This window comes from Agelaius tricolor, unplaced genomic scaffold, assembly GCF_023055355.1.
Source record: "Agelaius tricolor isolate 1412-34295 unplaced genomic scaffold, bAgeTri1.0.p SCAF_13, whole genome shotgun sequence".
NCBI lineage: Eukaryota > Metazoa > Chordata > Aves > Passeriformes > Icteridae > Agelaius > Agelaius tricolor.
The window spans coordinates 3,221,755-3,241,690 of NW_027269273.1; the positions used below are offsets into that span (position 1 = coordinate 3,221,755).

General features: G+C 48.6%; 1 protein-coding gene across 1 annotated transcript in view; it reads left to right on the forward strand.

The window, feature by feature from the left end:
• Positions 1–17,692, forward strand: part of HK1 (hexokinase 1) — a 38,137-nt gene extending 20,445 nt beyond the window's left edge. The window contains exons 6-18 of the mRNA XM_071438429.1: positions 720–819; positions 905–1,088; positions 1,257–1,412; positions 3,012–3,245; positions 5,748–6,052; positions 6,558–6,706; positions 6,807–6,926; positions 7,795–7,890; positions 8,586–8,685; positions 10,889–11,072; positions 12,818–12,973; positions 13,645–13,878; positions 14,569–17,692. Of these exons, the coding sequence (XP_071294530.1) occupies positions 720–819; positions 905–1,088; positions 1,257–1,412; positions 3,012–3,245; positions 5,748–6,052; positions 6,558–6,706; positions 6,807–6,926; positions 7,795–7,890; positions 8,586–8,685; positions 10,889–11,072; positions 12,818–12,973; positions 13,645–13,878; positions 14,569–14,713 (2,163 nt within the window). The 3' untranslated portion in view covers positions 14,714–17,692. The remainder of the gene's footprint in view (positions 1–719; positions 820–904; positions 1,089–1,256; positions 1,413–3,011; positions 3,246–5,747; positions 6,053–6,557; positions 6,707–6,806; positions 6,927–7,794; positions 7,891–8,585; positions 8,686–10,888; positions 11,073–12,817; positions 12,974–13,644; positions 13,879–14,568) is intronic.
• Positions 17,693–19,936: the final 2,244 nt, after the last annotated feature.

Sequence of the window (19,936 nt, forward strand, 5' to 3'; positions counted from 1 at the left end):
GGTGCTGTTTTATTGCTTGCATTAGTCTGCTCTCACTGCCTTCTTGGGTACGTGGGATGGGGAGCTGGCAGACAGAACAGGGAATATTTTAAAAGATGAGCTGTGGTATTCAGACAGATTATTTGTCTCCTGTTCCTTGTGAAACTGGTGAGGAACAGGAGCAGCGTTTTCCAGAGCAGCCCTGTGGCCCAAGCTGTTGGAATTTGAAATGTAGGGAATTCTCAGAACTTTTGGTCTGTAAGTCAAAGTTTAAAATTAAACACAGGATTTGATCTGAGACCTTGAGAAAGGCTCCTAAACTAAGGTGCTAGAAGTGAGAATGTGGATTTATAGTTTGAAGCAGAAACACCTTAAGCTAAGTGGAGGAAAGTTTAGAGTTTTAGAGTTTAAGATATAAAATAAAAGTAGCTACAAGGGTAAAGAAGAAGTTTAGAATGCAATACTGTAGGTTTGTGTGTTACATGAGTCCATAAGATGAAATATTTAAAGATTGAGTCAGAAACATATATAGTGTTTTATTAGTCAATAAATCCTTAAAAGATCTTGTAACTAGGGGTCCTGTGACCTGAGCCATGCAGTGAAGATGTGAGCCTAACTCACCCTTCCTACCTACGTAGAAGATAAAAAAATAAACCCCATCATCAAAACCAACTCAGAGCTCCCATCTGTAACTCACTCTAAACTGCTTCCAACATGCCCCTACCCCTGTTGCTCCCCAGGACTACGATGCAGACATCATGGCTGTGGTGAATGACACTGTGGGCACCATGATGACCTGTGGCTTTGACGACCAGCGCTGCGAAGTCGGCCTCATCATTGGTAACGCTCCGGGCGGGCGCGGGGCTGCTCTGCTCTGCTCTGCCTGCCCGGCCCCCTCAGCACCTCCTGCTCTCCTTCCCCCCAGGCACGGGCACCAACGCCTGCTACATGGAGGAGATGAGGCACATCGACCTGGTGGAGGGGGACGAGGGCAGGATGTGCATTAACACCGAGTGGGGCGCCTTCGGGGACGACGGCTCGCTGGAAGACATCAGGACCGAGTTCGATCGAGAGATTGACCGTGGCTCCCTTAATCCTGGCAAGCAGCTGTGAGTCATTTGTGGACGTTTGTTTTCTGTTCTGTGCCCCATTTCCCTCTTGTGTTAGCAATTCTGCAGCTCAGTAAAGCTTTGCCTGTGGTGAGGCAAACCTCTGGCTGGGCTCTGCTTCCCAGTGTTGCCCATGGATTCGTGGGTGACTGCTGTCCTTTCCTGCAGGTTTGAGAAGATGGTCAGTGGGCTGTACATGGGGGAGCTGGTAAGGCTCATCCTGGTGAAGATGGCCAAGGAGGGGCTGCTCTTTGAGGGGAGAATCACCCCTGAGCTTCTCACCAAAGGGAAGTTTGAGACAAAGCATGTTTCTGCCATTGAAAAGTGAGTAATCTATCCCTTTTCACTCCTTGGGCTTCACAGTGACTCTGAATGTTAATTTTCCTGCTCTTTTTGCTTTGTGGGCAAGCATGCTGCACTGGGGGTGTCTGCCATTCCCCCAGCAGACACTCTGTGCCCTCGTCCCCAAGATTTCTCCCTTCTTCTGTGTTGGGAGAACTCTAAATTCTGCCTGCCCGTGCAGCTTTCAGGGTACGAGCTGCAGTACCTCTCTCACTGCTCACAGAGTTGCTACCCTGCAGCTAAACATGGGAGTGAGTTGGCTTAGTGCCTCCTAGCAAATGCTTGTGCTGCTCCTTGCTGTATCCCTGGGATTGCTGGGCAGAAGGAAAACAAGTGTGACAAGGCAGAGCATTCAGTCTTGTAGGCAGGGCCGGGTGCTGCACAGTGACCTCTGAGCTATGTGCCAGTTGGTTTCTTAGAGTGTCATCACCCCTTTGGTCAGTACTCACAGGCTCTTCCCCCCTGTGTTTTTAAAATTCACATCACTGGGATAATTTGTACCATAGTCATTGGGCTGGATTTTCTTTTTGAAATGGCAAGTACAACTCCAAGAGAGCAGCCAGTAACTTCTATAATGCCTGTTCCTCCTGCCACAGTTTACTCCTCTCCCTGCAGACCATGTTGTCTGAACAGCTTTTCATGAAACTTTGGCTTTTCATTTGTTTTAACCACAGAGGTCTATGTTATGGACCAAGGTAATGTTGAACAGCAGGGAGAAAAATGCAATTGTTGAGAAATTCAGTTATTAAGAGCAAAAATTTGCCCTGAAATCCCACCTTACTTCCTGAAGAGGCAGTTTGCTTATAAGTAGGGGGCACATGCCTATGCAGCTTCCAATTTCTAGCTGGTGCTAGCAAGATGCAGGAGTCCTTAAAAAGATGTATGGAGTGCACTTAGGGATGACAAGACCTGTTGTACTTTTGTCTGGGAAATGGCTGAGCTGGACAAGGAGAAGTTTGGCCAGATTTGCTCTCAGGCTGGATGCTAATGAGAAAAAAAAATGCAAGAGGCAGAGATTCAGTAGGGTTGTAAAAGCCTGAAAAGAGACCTGTTAGGATGAAATTGCTTAGGCAATCTTTGCTCAGGGTTTTGTCTTTCACACTGGGCTTAATTTATCAAGACAAGCAAGGGAATGAGTGTGAGATTACGTGTGTGCTCAGGCCTGTGCTGAATTGTGGGGCTGGTGCTTCATGCTTGAGAGAAGCCATTTGCAGTTTAAAGCATCACTGTAATAAAAACACATTTTAATTCCTCCAGGTCCTCCCCGTGGTGCTGCTGCTGTGGTACCTGGAATTGCATTGTTTGTAGGTGGCATGTTTGCACCAGGAAACATGCTTTAGTTGGAAACATGCTTTAGTTGGAAACATGCTTTAGTTGGAAACATGCTTTAGTGGAAAGCTTTTCCATCTGTGAATGAATGCACGTTCAGAGCGTTTTATTTCAAGCCTCATGGAGCGTTCTAGTCCAGATCTCTAAGAAATATTCTTTCTAACTTTCTCAAACCCCAGGCAGGCAGGGACACCCCTGTTTGGACGTTCCTCAGTCCTGCAGCCCACTGAGGAGTCCCCTTTTGCTTTGCAGGAGCAAAGAAGGTCTGAACAAAGCCAAAGAGATCCTGACGCGGCTGGGGGTGGAGCCGTCCCACGAGGACTGCATCGCTGTGCAGCACGTCTGCACCATCGTGTCCTTCCGCTCGGCCAACCTGGTGGCCTCCACGCTGGGAGCCATCCTCAACCAGCTGAGGGACAACAAGGGCGTGGGCCGCCTGCGCACCACCGTGGGCGTGGATGGCTCCCTCTACAAGATGCACCCACAGTGAGTGCCCCCGCTCCTGCCACTGGCACTTCTCCTGCCATGGGCTCTGCTTTGCAAAGGGGTCATCCCAGGGCATCACCCAGATGGGCTCTGCTTTGCAAAGGGGTCATCCCAGGGCATCACCCAGGTGGGCTCTGGTTTGCCTGTGGTCCCAGGGCATCACCCAGGTGGGCTCTGGTTTGCCTGTGGTCCCAGGGCATCACCCAGGTGGGCTCTGGTTTGCCTGTGATCCCAGAGCATCACCCAGGCAGGCTCTGGTTTGCCTGTGGTCCCAGGGTCACCCAGGTGGGCTCTGGTTTGCCTGTGGTCCCAGAGCATCACCCAGGTGGGCTCTGGTTTGCCTGTGATCCCAGAGCATCATCCAGGTGGGCTCTGGTTTGCCTGTGGTCCCAGGCCATCACCCAGGTGGGCTCTGGTTTGCCTGTGGTCCCAGGGCATCACCCAGGTGGGCTCTGGTTTGCAAAGGGGTCATCTCAGGACATCACCCAGGTGGGCTCTGGTTTGCAAAGGGGTTGTCCCAGGCCATCACCCAGGCGGGCTCTGGTTTACCTGTGGTCCCAGAGCATCACCCAGACAGGCTCTGGTTTGCCTGTGGTCCCAGAGCATCACCCAGGTGGGCTCTGGTTTGCCTGTGATCCCAGGGTCACCCAGGTGGGCTCTGGTTTGCCTGTGGTCCCAGAGCATCACCCAGGTAGGCTCTGGTTTGCAAAGGGGTTGTCCCAGGCCATCACCCAGGTGGGCTCTGGTTTGCCTGTGGTCCCAGGGTCACCCAGGTGGGCTCTGGTTTGTAAGGGGGTTGTCTCAGAGCATCACCCAGGTGGGCTCTGGTTTGTAAGGGGGTTGTCTCAGAGCATCACCCAGGTGGGCTGTGAGATGATGAACCCAAACTGTGGGCATGGGGGTTCAGGTCTGAGCTGGGGAGCTTGGGGGAAAGGAGAGAGGTCTTTTAAGTGAAGAAAAGAAGCAAAACCCTGAGTAACTGGATACTGCAATGTCTGAGATATCACCAAGAGACCTCTTGGGAGGAGAGTTTCTCTGTATGAAATATTACTTTGTGCCCATTGATTGGGCTGTGAGGAGACCTGCATTAATTCACCTTCACCTCCATTTCCAGTTCAATGCCCATTCCTAACCCTATTTCTGCCAGTCTTTTCTGAAGATACACTTGGAAACCAGGGGGGGAAAAAGTAGTGCTTAGATTTCTGTGGCCTTTAAAAAACCAGCTTTGTCCTGTTTTCCCCATCTTGAAAGTTACATTTTTAGATTTTTAGTGAAACAGCTATATAGATTTATGTAGAAATCAGAAAATTATGTTCATGGGGAAACTTCTGAAAGGAGAAGTATGCTTAATGTTTCATTTTCAGTTTCTCATTATTTATTGAAAAAGATATTTTCCTCTGTTAAAGAAAACCATAGAACAGAAAAGTTTCCAAGAGTGCTGTTCTGACTAGCTTTTCCAGACTGGGCAAGGTCTGGGGATTGTTAAGATAAGGAACATGGACAATTTTGGTTTCCTACACCATCTAAACCATCGAGTTCAGGAGAGGACCCCAGCAGAGGGAATTGGAGCAGCATTGCAGCCAGGGAGTTTCTCCATCCAAGATCAGGTTCAGGGGATGAGACTGATGCTCTCCCCTGCTTTTTGCTGGTTTTGCTTAGAAATCAGGGAGGAAGAAATTAGAAATTCAGGAGGAAGGAGAAGTGGGGAAGAACTGCACTTCCCTGGCAGTTTTCCTACTTGGCAAACTGTAGTTAGTTTGAGCATGGTGAGTTTGCCCGCTCCTCTTGCATTGGGTTGGTGTTGGCAGTGCAGATTTTGGGGGGCATGCAGTGCAGATTTTGGGGGCATGCAGTGCAGATTTTGGGGGGAAGGGCAGCACAGATTTTTGGTGGGAAGGGCAGTGCAGATTTTGGGGTGGATGCAGTGCAGATTTTGGGGCTGGGCAGTGCAGATTTTGGGAGGATGTAGTGCAGATTTTGGGGCTGGGCAGTGCACATTCTGGGGGGGAAGGCAGTGCAGATTTTGGTGGGAAGGGCAGTGCAGATTCTGGGGGGGATGCAGTGCAGATTTTTGGAGGGAAGGCAGTGCATATTTTGGGGGGTAGGGTAGTGCAGATTTTTTGGGGATGCAGTGCAGATTTTGGGGGGGGGGGTGGCATTGTAGATTTTGCAGGGAAGGTCAGCACATATTCTGGGAGGGATGCAGTGCAGGTTTTGGGGTGTGGGCAGTGCAGATTCTGAGGGCTATGCAGTGCAGATTCTGGGGGGATGCACCACAGATTTTGCAGGGAAGGGGCAGTGCAGATTTTGGGGGGGATGCAGCAGAGATTCTGGGGGGGCAGCAGTGCAGATTTTGAGGTGGATGCGGTGCAGCTTTTGGTGGGGAAGGGCAGTGCAGCTTTTGCGGGGGGAGCAGTGCAGATTCTGGGGGGGATGCAGCGCCGATTTAGGGACTGGGCAGTGCAGAGGCCGGGCTTGCAGCCTCCCCTCCCCTCCCCGCAGGTACGCCCGGCGCTTGCACAAGACCACGCGGCGCCTGGTGCCCGACTCGGAGGTGCGGTTCCTGCTGTCGGAGAGCGGCAGCGGCAAGGGCGCGGCCATGGTGACGGCCGTGGCGTACCGGCTGGCCGAGCAGCACCGCCTCATCGACGAGACCCTGGCCGAGTTCAAGCTCACCCACGAGCAGCTGCTGCAGGTGAAGAAGAGGATGAGGGCGGAGATGGAGGCGGGGCTGAAGAAGAAGACTCACGACACCGCCAAAGTGAAGATGCTGCCCACCTTTGTGCGCAGCACGCCGGATGGGACAGGTAGAGCGCGCCCTCGCTGCAGTGGGGATGCTGGCTCGGCTGCAGCCCCAAAACTGGCTCCCATTTGTCAAAGCTGAGCAGATCTGGTGCAAGCAAAGAGGAGCCTGAGCTGTGCAAAGGAGGAGATCTCAGCGATGGCCCCTGTGCCTGATCCTGTGTCCTTGCCTCAGGGTGCAAGCAAAGTCACAGCTTGAGGGGGGAAAACCACAGCTGGGATCATAAACCCAAACCCATGTGACCCAAACCCAAAGTACCCATTATTTGGGTACTTTGCATTTCAGGGTGGCTGGCCTTCAGCTCTCTCTCAGGGAACAGTTGTGTGAGTCCTTTTCCCCTTGTTGATTTAAAGGAAAACAAAATAATCAGAGCAGCATCTGAAGGCCTCCTTTGATGAAGATCTTCCCAACTGAGTTTTTAGGAGATTTTCTATCAAAAAACTTTGAAAGAAGCATTTCTTCAGATTTTACTTATGGTTCTTCAAATATACATACACATTCTTTTACAGAGAATGGAGACTTTCTGGCACTTGATCTTGGAGGGACAAACTTTAGAGTTTTGCTGGTGAAAATCCGCAGTGGTAAAAGGAGAACAGTGGAGATGCACAACAAGATCTATGCCATTCCCATAGAGGTGATGCAGGGAACAGGAGAAGAGGTATTTGTGTTTTTCTTTGGCTGCACTGCTGCTTTTTAAGTAACTCCTTAAGAGCACATAACATGTACAACTTCAAATATTATGACTTTTCTCTTCAAAGCTGTTTGATCACATCGTTACCTGCATTTCTGACTTCCTGGATTATATGGGAATAAAAGGAGCACGTCTTCCTCTTGGCTTCACCTTTTCCTTCCCTTGCAAGCAGACCAGTCTGGATGCTGTAAGTTCCTTAATATCTTTTCAATCTGCTTCTGTTCTTATGCCAGACCTGGTTTCTCTGCCTTCATGTCATCCACGTGACACTTACAGGAAGGTCATACAAGGGGAAGGTTCCTGTGCTGACCCTGACCAGTACAGCTGCTCCTATAAATAGTTCCTTTAAGGGTGGTAGTGCAAATGCTGCCTGTGGCTGTGATAGATAAGAGCATTTAAATTTTCCATGGTGGTCATAGCCCTTCTATAAGGCATTCTGTTTTTTCCAACTGTGTAAACCTGCTGGTCTGTGACACTTCTCTGATGCTGCAAGCAGTAAGCAAAAGTCCATCCCTGCTGCCAGTGCCTATTTCCAGATGATCTTGTCTCACTGGATGGAGTGGTTGCACCAGAGTCTGTGGGCTGTGTCACCCTAAGGGTGACAGTGTGGCCTGCAGCACATCCCTGACAAATGACCTTGTGTTCTTTGCATTTACGTGTTCCATTTCTTCACTGCCACATCCTTACACCAACCTCTGCAGCTGTTAATAGTTTCCTGTGTACTTAACTGGGGTTTCTTTTAAGAAAGGCACATTTTCTATAACACTTATTTGGGGTTTTTGAGTTTGTTGTTCCTGTCACCTCTTTTTTTATTTTTATTTCTTTTAGTTTGTTGCATTGCTCTGGAAATTTAGAGCCCAATTGCAATTAGTTGTTTTAGATGCAAATTCAACATACTGAGGAGATTGAGGAGATAGTCCTTTTCACAGAAACTCTTCTGTAAAACATGACACTAAAGTGATGCTTTACAGAAGAGTTTGAGTATTTGAGATGTTAAGTATACAGAATAACATCTGAGTCCTAACAACTTGATAACCTCTTTTCTTGCTTTATAGGGTATCCTTCTCAATTGGACAAAAGGCTTCAAAGCTACAGACTGTGAGGGAGAAGATGTGGTATATTTACTTAGAGAAGGAATTAAAAGAAGAGAGGTGATTTTTCTTTCTTTTTTTTCCTCATTCTGTTCCTGTCCAGACTTGACAGACCTTGTGGGTCAGGCTGGCTCCCTCTCACAGGATCTGTGTGCCTTGTAGACAGAGGCTGTGCCTCCTGTCTTGCACAGAAAATTGTTTTTCCCCAGACGCTTCTGACTTTCCACATTTGCCAGAACTTTCAAGGCTTCTTTCAAACTCTGTGGCAATTTCCCCATGCATGGAGAAAGCAGGAGTTTTCAAAGTGGTGACTGTAGGAATGCACCTTGGTGCACCCTAAATGACAGTTTTCTCCTCCTCTTCTTGATCTTGAAAAAGCCTCAACCTGTTTAGCCAAAACTTTCTAGGAAGGGAAGAAAAATAGCCTGAGAAAGGTGTTAATTTTGCAGAGATTTTATCAGCCAGTAAAAAGGAAGTCTTAAAAGCTTTGTTACTGGAATTGCCACACAACTGCTGTGATACTGAATGTTTATACCATGTGCCTATGTAAAAGATGTGTGCTTAAACATGCTTAAGCCAGGGATAAATTTCATTCTGAAGACAGTCTGTCACAGGTAGAGCACATTAGATTCCTGTTTTTGCATGTGTGAAATGAGGCTGGTGATTTCAGTTGTTTCCAGTGTGTTTCTACATCATCCCCTTTGGTGGGAGGGACTCACTGCTATTTTCTCACTGCTATTTTCTCTCTCCCAAAGGAATTTGACTTGGATGTGGTGGCTGTGGTGAATGACACAGTGGGCACAATGATGACTTGTGCTTATGAAGATCCAAACTGTGAAATTGGGCTCATTGTAGGTACGTGTTAGAGCTGCTTTTTATTAAACAGCACGTCCACACATCTGCCTGTGTTCTCATGGAGGCATCCCTGTGGTTAACTGAAAATAAAGCTAGGATTTCTAGGAGTAAAAGAGAGCAAAATTCCACAGCCAGCTTACTTCTGTCCACAATCAGCCAAGATGAGCAGAGGCTGTGATGCACAATAAATCCTGCCTGTTTTATCTGATAAAGGCACGGGAGGAGAGGGGAGGAGAGCAAATATGGGCTGAGGGAGCCTCAGTAACTCCTGTTAGAGTTACTGTCAGAGTGTCCCTGCTGGGGTGCTCTGGTGGCCCACAGCTTTCTTCAAGCCAGTGGTTGTCAATAGAGGACACAAAACAACACAATGTGTTCACACTGCTGTTTTCAAGGTGAAAAAAAGGAAGTTTCTTTTCTGACTCTAACATTTATAGATTTTCAGAAGTGACAGTGGATTGGAGGGTGAAAGTGCCACCTCTCGAATGACACTGGACAAACAGTCAATCAAATTTTTCCTTTTCTATAAAAGAATGCAAAACTATAAGTTATTTACAAAAAGTATGTGAAAAAAATTTGTTACAAGATCGTAAACATCAGAAAGCTTAGAAAATCTTAAAAAATCAGGATGACAAGTGGTCTCTCAGAATAAAGCTGCAGAGTGCAGCCACAATTCCCAGATGGCATATGCTGGAGAGCTGTGACAGCCTGAGCACAGTGACACAGCTCCCTTACCTGTCTCACAGCAGTGAGACAGCTGAAGGAATTCCATGGGCTGCTGCCTTTGCAAATGCCACGCTTGGGCAGCCTGAGTCATGGGGCAGTGATGAATTCCCAGAGCTCTCCAGAGGAATGAATTTTCCATGGGAAGGAAGGGGACAAGGCACCTGCAAGCTTTAGGAGTGCTCTCAGTTGGAAGGTGGCTTGTAGGAAAATCAAACCCCACCAATTTCTCCTGCAGACAGCTGGAAAGTGTCCAGGATGAGTCAGCAGGGTGCAGTGTGGGTAGGAAGCCGTGCCTGAGCAGCTCCACGGTGGCTGTTTGCAGGAACCAGAGCTCCCTGCAGGAAGGACAGCGTGTCCTTGGGGTGCTCACACACCCCCTGGGGACTGTCCACTGCAGCCCTGCCAGAGCTGCTGTGCAGCCAGCGTGTCTGTGTGCAGAGCAGGCTGTCACAGGGGCCTGGGCACCGCTGGGATAATGGCAATGAGAGCCCCAGGCTCTGACAGCTCCCTCTGCCCTGCCTGGCTGACAGCACCTGAGGGAGCCTGGGCACTGCTGGCAATCTGCAGTTGGGTTTGCTCTGGTTTGCTCCTGCAAACCTGGCTCTCAGCCTGCAAACCCAGACATTCCCCCTGCCAAGCCCTGTGCTGGGGCTCAGCTCTCCTGCAGCAGGGGAGTACTGTGGGAGGATCTATTTTAGCTCAGACTGTATTGATGTAATTCCCTAAAAACATAGCAAAGGAAAACAGACGTGCTGTAGCAACTGGTATATCATCTGGGATGCAGGATTTGATGAGAGTTTAAGTAACTTCAAGAGAACTTTTGCCCTGGTAGCAGCTAAAGCTGCCTCTCTTTACTAATAAAGCTTTTCTCCCTAAAGACCTCTGTGTATGTGGAGCACTTTGCCACACTCCTTAGGATCATTTTTGAAGAAATATCACATATGGCCTCATCTCAACTTGGAAGTAACCTTCCTGCTGGAGAAAATGAGCAATTAAAATCAGAAAACCTCCCAAGCAATCAGCTGGTAAAACCCCTGCTGCCTCAGAACTTGCTGAGGTTTCCAGTTCAGCATATTTTCCCCTGAATTCTGTGGATGTGTGGGCTTTGTGGAAGGTGTTCCCAATTGCAAAATCCAGCTGTCTGCTTCCTGAGGTTTTGGACTCAGAAGTGTGTGAGGTTTTGTGTGCTGAAAGGGCTGCCCTGCTCTTCCTCCCTGCAGTGTGGGACCCTCAGCCCAGCTGGCCTGGGTGAGCTTCCTCTCTGAGCCTCCCTGAGCAATGCACCACAGGAGTCCTGTTCTCCTTCAGTTTAGGGCTGTTGAAGAGTCGGGGTTTGGGTTTTTTTGTGGTGTTTCATATGATGATTCAACTACTTTTTTCAGAAAGAACCACATTCAAGATCCACCAGAAGGTTTGTCAGGTGTGGCTTTAGCATTGTTTTGTTCCAACCAAAGATAACCTGAGTGTGTGTTTGTTTCAGGAACGGGCAGCAATGCCTGTTACATGGAGGAGATGAGGAACATAGAGATGGTGGATGGTGAGCAGGGCAGGATGTGTGTGAACACGGAGTGGGGAGCCTTCGGGGACAACGGCTGCCTGGACGACATCAGGACAATATATGACAAAGCAGTCGATGACTTCTCCCTGAATGCTGGCAAGCAGAGGTACTGCAGCACAAATGGGTGCTGGGCCTGTCAGCCAGGCTGCCTTAAGTGCTTTTAAGACAGAACTGGTTCTCCCAGCTGAAAAAAGAGAGGTTGAGAGTGGAAAATGACTGCAGTCCTGCTATCCTATGGGATCTCCCCTTTCTGTGCTTTTCCTGGACACTGTTTTTTTGTGACTTATTTGCTGCCATGGGACTCCACAGCAGGGCTTTTGGTGAGGACTTCAAAAGTCTTGAAATTATGAAGTGACCCTTTTTCTTCTCATCCTGTGCTGTATGGAGGGGGATAAGATGGCTAGTCATTCTTTTTCTCTGGGTCTCAGGTTAATCTCTTTTAGATGAACTCTCTTTGTAGAGGGCTGTGCCTGTGGCAGTCCTGAACTCACACCAGCTGGTGTGGTTAAAGCTTGGAGCTGCTCACTGGAAAGCAGTCAGGAGCTCTCAAGCAGTTGCAGCCAGCTCTTGTTTCAGACAATTTTCTGGATGGGATAGGTCATGTTAGAGGGCCTGCCTTTTTTGCTTCTGGAGTTTGGTCCCCTTTTTGGGGCTCAGCTTTTGTTTGGGCAAGTGCTTCCCTGTCCCCTTCAAGAAAAACTTGACAAGGAGGTGTACCCAGTACCTAGCACTGATAAAACTGGGCTGAGACTGTTGCTTGCTAGGACTACAAACTTTCATCATTTCTTTGCAGCAGTGCTTTGATGCCAGGAGCTTTTAAAAAGATTTTGTGACTAGAATAAATCTGCCCACAAAAACCTGAGGAATACAGACAAGCTGGCAAGTCCCACGGGAAGCTCTTTAGAAGCTGAGGCTCAAACAGACCCAGAGGGGCAGACGTGGAGCGAGCCTGATGCAGCAGCAGAGTTGGCATGGAGTAAGCAGCCAAAGGCAGTACTGGAGACTGCCAGGGGAATAATTTATTCCAGAGATAGTCAGGCACTCAGGAGGGAGGACACTTGCTGGGTACAAGCGGGTACAAGCTTGAGAGAGCTCAGGGTATTAAATGGACTGCATGGCCTGCTTCCAGCAGGATGGCGTGCTGGGCTCTGCTCAGTCCAGGGCACAAACCCTGCTGTGGAGCTTCAGGAGGTGAAATAAAGGATGCATCACTGAATGCCCTTCTCAGGAAATTGGGCTGTTCAGTTCTTGTTGGTAAGGACACAACTTACAGACCCCAAAATGCTCCATTCAAAGCAGGAGAGGACGGAGAGCAAAACATAGCTGAGACCTTCTGACAGAAAAAGCTCAGTGGCTCCATACAGCAAAATTACAGGGAAACCACAAGGTACAGCCACTGCAAATGCAGTGTTTTAAAGGGAGTCCTGTGCTTAAAAACCATCCTTGTGCAAGATAAAGGATGGGAAAAACCATATCCAGCGTGCTCACAGGACCACTGACCTGCAAGTTGGCAATCTGGTGGTCCAGGGTTGGTTTATGCTCCTCAGTTAATTCAAGCACCTGGTTTCCAATAGGCAACCAGTTGTCCCAAAACTGTCTTGAACCCCTCTCAGCCTCCAACTCTGCACACAGGACCCAAGTTTCCCACTTCCAGTCTTGCCTCAGGGTAGAGAGAGGAAATCTCTTCCACCTGCAGACCTCTGTCTAGCACAGGATAAGGAGAGTCCCAGGAGTGATGCTTGGCCCTGGTACCTGCAGCCCTCTGTGCACAGGACACCTGGCTGATAATGATGCTGCCTTTGCAAACATGGGTAGGCTCCCTCTGAGCTGGACTGTTGTCTTTGCTTGCAGGTATGAGAAAATGATCAGTGGGATGTACCTGGGGGAAATAGTTCGCAATATTTTGATCGACTTCACCAAACGGGGTTTCCTGTTCCGAGGCCAGATTTCAGAGACACTGAAGACCAGGCATATCTTTGAAACCAAGTTCCTTTCTCAGATTGAGAGGTAAGAGCACTGCAGGGGAGGTGAAATAGTGTAGTAGTGTTCATCTGGTGATGCTGCTGGATGGGAAGGAGAGCTGGAGAGCATTGCTTGCTTCTCTGGAGAGAATTTGGGTTTCAGCCTGTGTGTGTGTGCAGGAGGATTCTTTACAATATCAGCTGAATTTCTAGCAATGCTCACTTCTAAACCCTGGGAAGGGCTGTCAAGGATTCCCTGATGCTATCATTTTATTTCCTTGTTTGGAAATCAAGCCATTTTCCTGGGCCCCTTGTGTGTGTTTAGCTGCAGTTGTGGAATTGAATGAGCACTAGCTGAGTGAGCACTGCTTACTGCATGTTTTTGTGCTTTTATTGCTTGGACTCTGTATTTTAAAGCAATCTCTGAAGCTTCATGGGGGAAAAACACCCCAAGGTCACTGCTAAAAGTATTTTCCTGGAATGCCCCATGGTAAGAAAAGAGAAGGGGAGGCAGTGCAGAGCTGGACTTGGAGCCTATGTTGCTGCTTGCCCCCCTGTCCTGCCCTGCAGCACAGTGCAGGGGTGACTGAATTTGCCTTCCCTGGGGTCACTTGTGCTGTCAGGAGAGGCTGCTGCCTGGGGTGGGTGCACCATCAGTGCTGTGGGGTTTATGGCTTGACTGAGGGAAAGCTGTGACACGGTGTTCTCCTCCCACAGTGACAGGCTAGCCTTGCTGCAGGTGAGAACCATCCTCCAGCAGCTAGGGCTCAACAGCACCTGCGACGACAGCATCATCGTCAAGACAGTCTGCGGGGCGGTGTCGAGGCGAGCAGCCCAGCTCTGTGGGGCTGGAATGGCTGCCATTGTAGATAAAATTAGGGAGAACAGAGGGTTGGAGCGCCTGGAGATAACGGTTGGTGTGGATGGAACTCTCTACAAACTCCACCCACAGTGAGTGTTTGCCTTCTCAGCTTTTGTTTGTGCCTTGCGTGTGCGTCCTTTCTCCTGATGCTCCCAACTGGACCCTCTCACTTGCTGGGATAAGAGCCAGGGGAAACAATGTCTTAATCAGGGGGCTCAGGGCTTTCTGAAGGGCAACGAGAGGATCAAGAATGGCTTGTGAAAGATTCTTGGGGTGGTGACAAACTGCAGGGGACACAGCTTGCCGAGTGAGTTGGAAGCTCTGTAGCAAGGAAGGGATCTCTTGGCTCTGGATAGGCAATGACAGAGCAGTGCTGAAATGCCTGGTGCCTCTTTGGAGGATGTCTCTGTTCAGTGTCCAGCGGAGAAGGGCTGCTGCAGAGCAATGCAGGTGAGGGCAGGAGTCTAAAAGAGCTGGGGGCAGGAGCAGAAGAGAACTAGTGTGCATGAAGGAAGATGGGTGGGAAGGAGAGGACTTATGTGGTCTGCTCTTTTCCCTTTGCTGTGGATTAGTGATCCCAGTTAACCTCACACAAAACAGGCGGGGCTGGGATGCAAGGGCTTTTTTCCTGTAACTCCTACTGCTCCCAGGCTTCAAATCCACCCTGGTTTCCAACATTTTACTTCTTAGCCCGATGAAAGGGGACGCAAATGCCCGTGGCAGTGCTTCACAGTTGCTGCAGGACCTTCCTCACTCACTGCCCTTGTTTGCTTTCACAGCTTCTCGAGGATCATGCACCAAACAGTCAAAGACCTGGCACCCAACTGCGACGTGACCTTCCTGCTGTCGGAGGACGGCAGCGGGAAAGGGGCAGCGCTCATCACAGCCGTGGGATGCAGGCTTCGTGAGGCTGAGCAGAACTGAACTCCACAACCCTGGCCTCAATTCTGTCTTGTGTTTCTCATAAAGCAGCGACTGCATAGTCAGAACTGGTAAAAAACTCAGAACTCACTGCTTTATCGGGGGAAAAAAAAAAATTACAACTAATGACATAAAAAAAAAATAGGATACAAGATAGAATGTGTGCTCTTAATAATATCTCCTGTTTCTGGACCCCAATCTGCATGTTTCTTACTCACCTTGTTGGTACCTTCCCCATCTGTAGGTCATGGAAAAACAAAACAGTCTATAATTTCTGCAGTTGTCAAAAATCAGTTGTTGTCTGAGATGAAATTGCCCCCAAGTGATGTGCGTTGAGAGCTCCCGTTGCATCGTACCAAATGTGTTCTTTGCAGCATCCCTGTTAAGCACACTGCCAGCACGCTGACCACCAGAGCTGGGTGTTGATGCTTTTAAGTGAAGGGGAAGCAACAGTTCCCTCCTGCATTATCTACCTGCTGTTGTTTCGTCTCAAGCGGTTGTGAAAACATTTTGGTGTGTCAGCACCGTGCACGCACGTAACTCTGTAGTGGGACTTGACACCACGACTTACTCGCTTCCTTGATGCCTCCTGTCATGGTGAAAGTAAACACCCTTGTCCCACAGACCTGGTTCCACTGGTATTCCCCATTGCTTCTGTGAGTAGTGTTGTGTTCCTGGGCGAAATCCGTCACGTTTCGGCGAGAAATCCCTAAAGAGAGGTTGGTGACTGGGGTAATCCAAATCTCCAGACCTGCCAATTCGATAGATCTGTGCTCCCTACACGGCTGTGCTGTGTTCTTCTGTCAAAGGGTTCTTAGAGAAAATAGTTCCTGTCTCTTCTTGTTAGTCTAGGTCGGGGCACTGCAGCTGCCCTTCCACCAAACCTGCAGCTCAGCCGCGTCCCCCGGATGCGCCTGCTTCCGTCTCTCGCCTTAAATGGGTATTTGCTTCCACACAGAGCTTTAATCTGTAATGCTGTCCAGCAGTCACTCAGAACACAGACACCCAGCCAGAGTTAGTGCACAGAAAGGAAGAGGAAGGTTTGATCTTGTGTTTTGATCTTGCCTTTGAGGAGCTGGGTGCGTAAACAACCCAAAAAGCCAAAATTGGGTGCAGCTTATTTGAAGGATGAAGGCAACAGCAGATCATTTACACATGGTGTACCCTGTCCTCTGTCCAGTCAATGCCATTATTATATTTCCATCACTTAAATTGAGAAGCAGTTAGGAAGGTACATCTTGAGTAACATTTGTAAGTCACGCCACTTTCTGCAAGGAGGGAGACCACACAGTTAGTCCTTAATTCCCACTCTTCTACCAAAAATGAATTTGAGATGTCCACATGGTTTTCCCTGCTGCCTTTTCCTGCAGAAAGTAGATGGAGATTTGCAGGCTGCTCTTCTCTGCTCTCGTTCCACTCCCTAAGATTTGGATTGCCCCTACCTATCGATAACATTTCAATATGCATTATGGTGCACCGTGAGTGAATGTTGTAAAGTAACCTGTAAGTCACAAACAGTCATTGCAGCTTTAAGTGTGTGTCTACCTGAAAAATTGCATGCCTAACTGGTTTTGCAAAGGTAGAGGGTCTTTTTACTTTGCACACTAGTAGCTCCGGTACTAGTGTTACGTGATACTTGTGAAAATATTAAACTTTTTTGATGTGCGTTAACTGGTGTTTAGTGGTTCTTTCTGGAAGAGGTGCTGTTGGCTGGTGGCTTAGTGCTTTGGGAAGAGCTATTGTGTAGGGAGAGCTGCAACCTAATCCCAGTGGTGCCTGTGTTTTGTGTGTGTGTTTTTATTCCCGGGCATTCGGGGTCAGATTCACACAGGTCCCCGTGCCTCGTGTTTCCTAACGTAGTTCAGCAGAGGCACAGCGCTGACAGCGCCCAAATCTTAGGGGCCCTGTGGCTTGTCTGGGTGCCCCTGTCTTGTGCAGGGGGATCTGTGCTGCAGGAAAGCCTTGGGGTGCTGCACTGAGGGCGGTGTGGTTTCACTAGGCTGTGAGGGACTGGTGAGCTCCCTGTGTGTGTAGGGTTAACGCCGGCTCAGTCCCGGTGTCAGGTGCTCTGCAGCCCTGGCTGGCACAGCCTGTGATGGGGCTGTGCTAGATGAAAGCCCCTATTGCGTACACTAAAGCTGTGCTTCTCCAATAACACGTTTTATGTTACAGCTTGAATAGTCTCTGACAGCCTTGATGTGCAGCTATGACCCCAAACAGGAGACAGAAGAAGGTGAGAAACTTTTTTGGGCACAGGGGACACGTTGCATTTGAATTGCTTGGAGGTTTGCAGATCTTGTGCCTGCCGCCGGCAGTGCTGTAGGGGTGGTGTGAGCCGTGCCTGGGGACCTGGCTCTGGAGCTCTTTGGCACCTGAGGGCCAGGCTCAGAGCAGGATAGAGGGTGAAGGAGAAGTGGAAGTTAAACTTGGTCTCAGGGTGACTGTGGATTTTGGAGATGCTGGCATAGGTCGTTTTGTTTATTGGATCCAGCTCATAACAAATAGGGAGTGAGTTTGTGTTTCTAACTTTTCCTACCGTGGACCATAGTTGATGTGCTTGGTAAGACAAGAATGGCAGTTCTTTTCCAAAGGGAGACATGGTGGGATTTCCATTTCCAGACTACTTCTTACCCCTAGGAAACTGTTCCAAGTGAATCACAAGCTATAACTGTCTGAAGAAATGTCTCCAATGTTACCCAATCAATGACTGAGATGTCTTTCTTAAAGCTTTTAGGCTTGGTGAATAAAATCACAGTCCTCTTAACTGTTAAGCTGTAATTACTGCAATATGAACACAAGAATCTTATATTTCCTGGGGAAAAGACCATTTGCATACCACTGTTGTAATGTCATCTGCTCCTTACTCCTCTGGGGTTCTCTCAGAAGCCTTTTGAATGGGTTTTAAAACAAGCAGACCTTGTTTTGTTTTGTTTTCTTAAGAAAATAGCAGAAGGCAAAATAAAGTGTTTCTGAACTTCTGAACCCCGTTCTGTGCTTTTTGTTCATTCCTTTGCCATATAAATGAGATTCTTCAAAGTGTTTTTCTTTACTGACTGCAGGGACTCTTTGCTACTTAGAGCACAAGTGAACATGCAGGGGAGGGATTTATTGCCAACCTGGAGGTCTTTACTGCTGTGTGGCATTTAACCCTGTCTATATTTATTAATGGAGAATTGCATGTACTTACCATGGGGCATGACTCATGTATCACAGGAATAACGAGGCCTGCCATGTAACAAGGGCTTGGAGCATCTCTGCTTCCTTAACTGTAGCTGTTTCTATGGGATAAAACCTCAGGATCTGCACTGTGAGTCCACCAGGGCACAGAGAATTCCTTTTGCAACCTGAAGAAATCATCCTCTGCTTTCTGCTCCCAACAAGAGATGCCTCGAGTGTCAGAAAACATCAGTGCCAGCCAGGGACTGCACAGGGATGCACTGGCAGCACGTGTGTGACTCTGGGGCATCTGGAACAGGCTCTGGCTGGATGTTCAGGTGTGATGGAAGAGGGAGGGGGAAGCTGGGATGCTCAGGATAGGCCTGTTTAATCTAAAAAGCTCTGCATTAGAAAGCTGCAGAGTTTAAAGGCCTTAGACTCACAGCAGCTGGGCAGGGGGAGTGCAGCTCACATACATCAGATACTGAGCTCTGTGAGTAGCTGTCCTTCAGTTCCCCAGAGAGGAGTCTCTGCCTGGTCCCAGCCATGTGTGCCTGGCAGAGCATCCCTCCCAAAGGGTTTTCAGTCCCACTGGCAGAGTGACTTGGTGACATTTACCAATTTTTGGTGGCTGGCCTAAATGCCACCAAAAATTGGCAACTGCCTCTTGCTGCTCTCCCTCTGCCCATCACACACTCCAGCTGGGCAGCTGTGGGAAGAGCAGGCTGGCCTGGGGAGAGGGCTGGCCAGGTGGACTGGAATGATTTAAAATTGTGAACCTTTTCAGAGGAACCTGGGCTCTCTTGTCCAAACTGTGGGACAAGTTTGTTGAAATAATTGTTCTCCACAGGGCCAGGGAGGTGGAGAAGTGAAGAACATATATCTCATACCTGTATTGGAACAGGCTTGGGAAAATCGTATCCCTGAGTACTCTTTAGTTCAAGCCATGAATGCTTTCTCTGGATTTACTGCAGAATTTAAGCCTCGCAGCACTTTGTAGTTTGGCTTTCACTGAGCAAAGCAGAATATTTCAAATAACTGGATCTTGTCAACCTCACAGGAGCTTTTTAGTTGATAAGGTATGGCTCTGTGATATTATTTACAAACCTGTCATGAGAGGTGAAGGTGCTAACCTATCACACCATTATTAAACGCTGTATTACTTTTACATAATGTTTATATTTCAGCTTCTCCTGGTTTGTGTGCCTGCACATAATGCCTCAGGCTGGGAAGATGACATATTCCAGCTTTTATTTTCATACCTGGGAAGAGCAGTGAGGATAAATATGGGGTAAGTCTGGAAAGGGAGGCGAAGGGACTATCTGGGAAAAGACAGCAATGGACCACTGCTGTTAGGGCTAAAATGATGTAAAGAAAGTGGATCCTGATTGGACCCATGAGCCCTGACCAAGCCAGTGGCCATCCCTGGCTACTGACTCTTCTGAGAGCCTCACTCTCCAAATTAGGCACCACAGTTAATGTGAAAGAGAAATCACTTTAGCATGGTTTAATAGGAAACCAACATCATATTTTGGGACAAGGGTTATAGAAATCTAATGACAACATGTTTCTGCTGGTGAAATTGCAGGCATGAAAATCCCAGAATGCAGAAAATTTTGAGGGCAGGCTGGATTTTTCAGTCTGGGTGTGTTAGTGTTTGCCTTTGTTGTAAACAGGCTTTGGTCCACAGTGCCTTGGGGCTGCTGAGCCCTGGGGCTTGGCTGCCCACACAGCCCCAGGGTCCATCCCAGCTGGGCCACGTGAGCCCCAGCCTTTCTGCTCCACTGCCTCTTTCCTGAATTCAAATGTCCTGGTGGAACAGAAATCAGGAGATCACAATGTAGAAGAGAATTTATATTCTCCTGATTGGCACTGCCTCAGATCTGCTTTCCTGATTCTTTGGCCTCCTGGGCCTGATGTCTGTTCTGTATTGCAGTTGTTGATGTAAGGGAGGGCTAAACTTGTACCTGCAGCTTGGACCTACATGGATGTAAGTGTTATCAACATGCTGCCTTCAATGCTGATGGCATCTAAAGAAGACCTGTAGGAAAGAGTTGCTCCAGAGAAAAA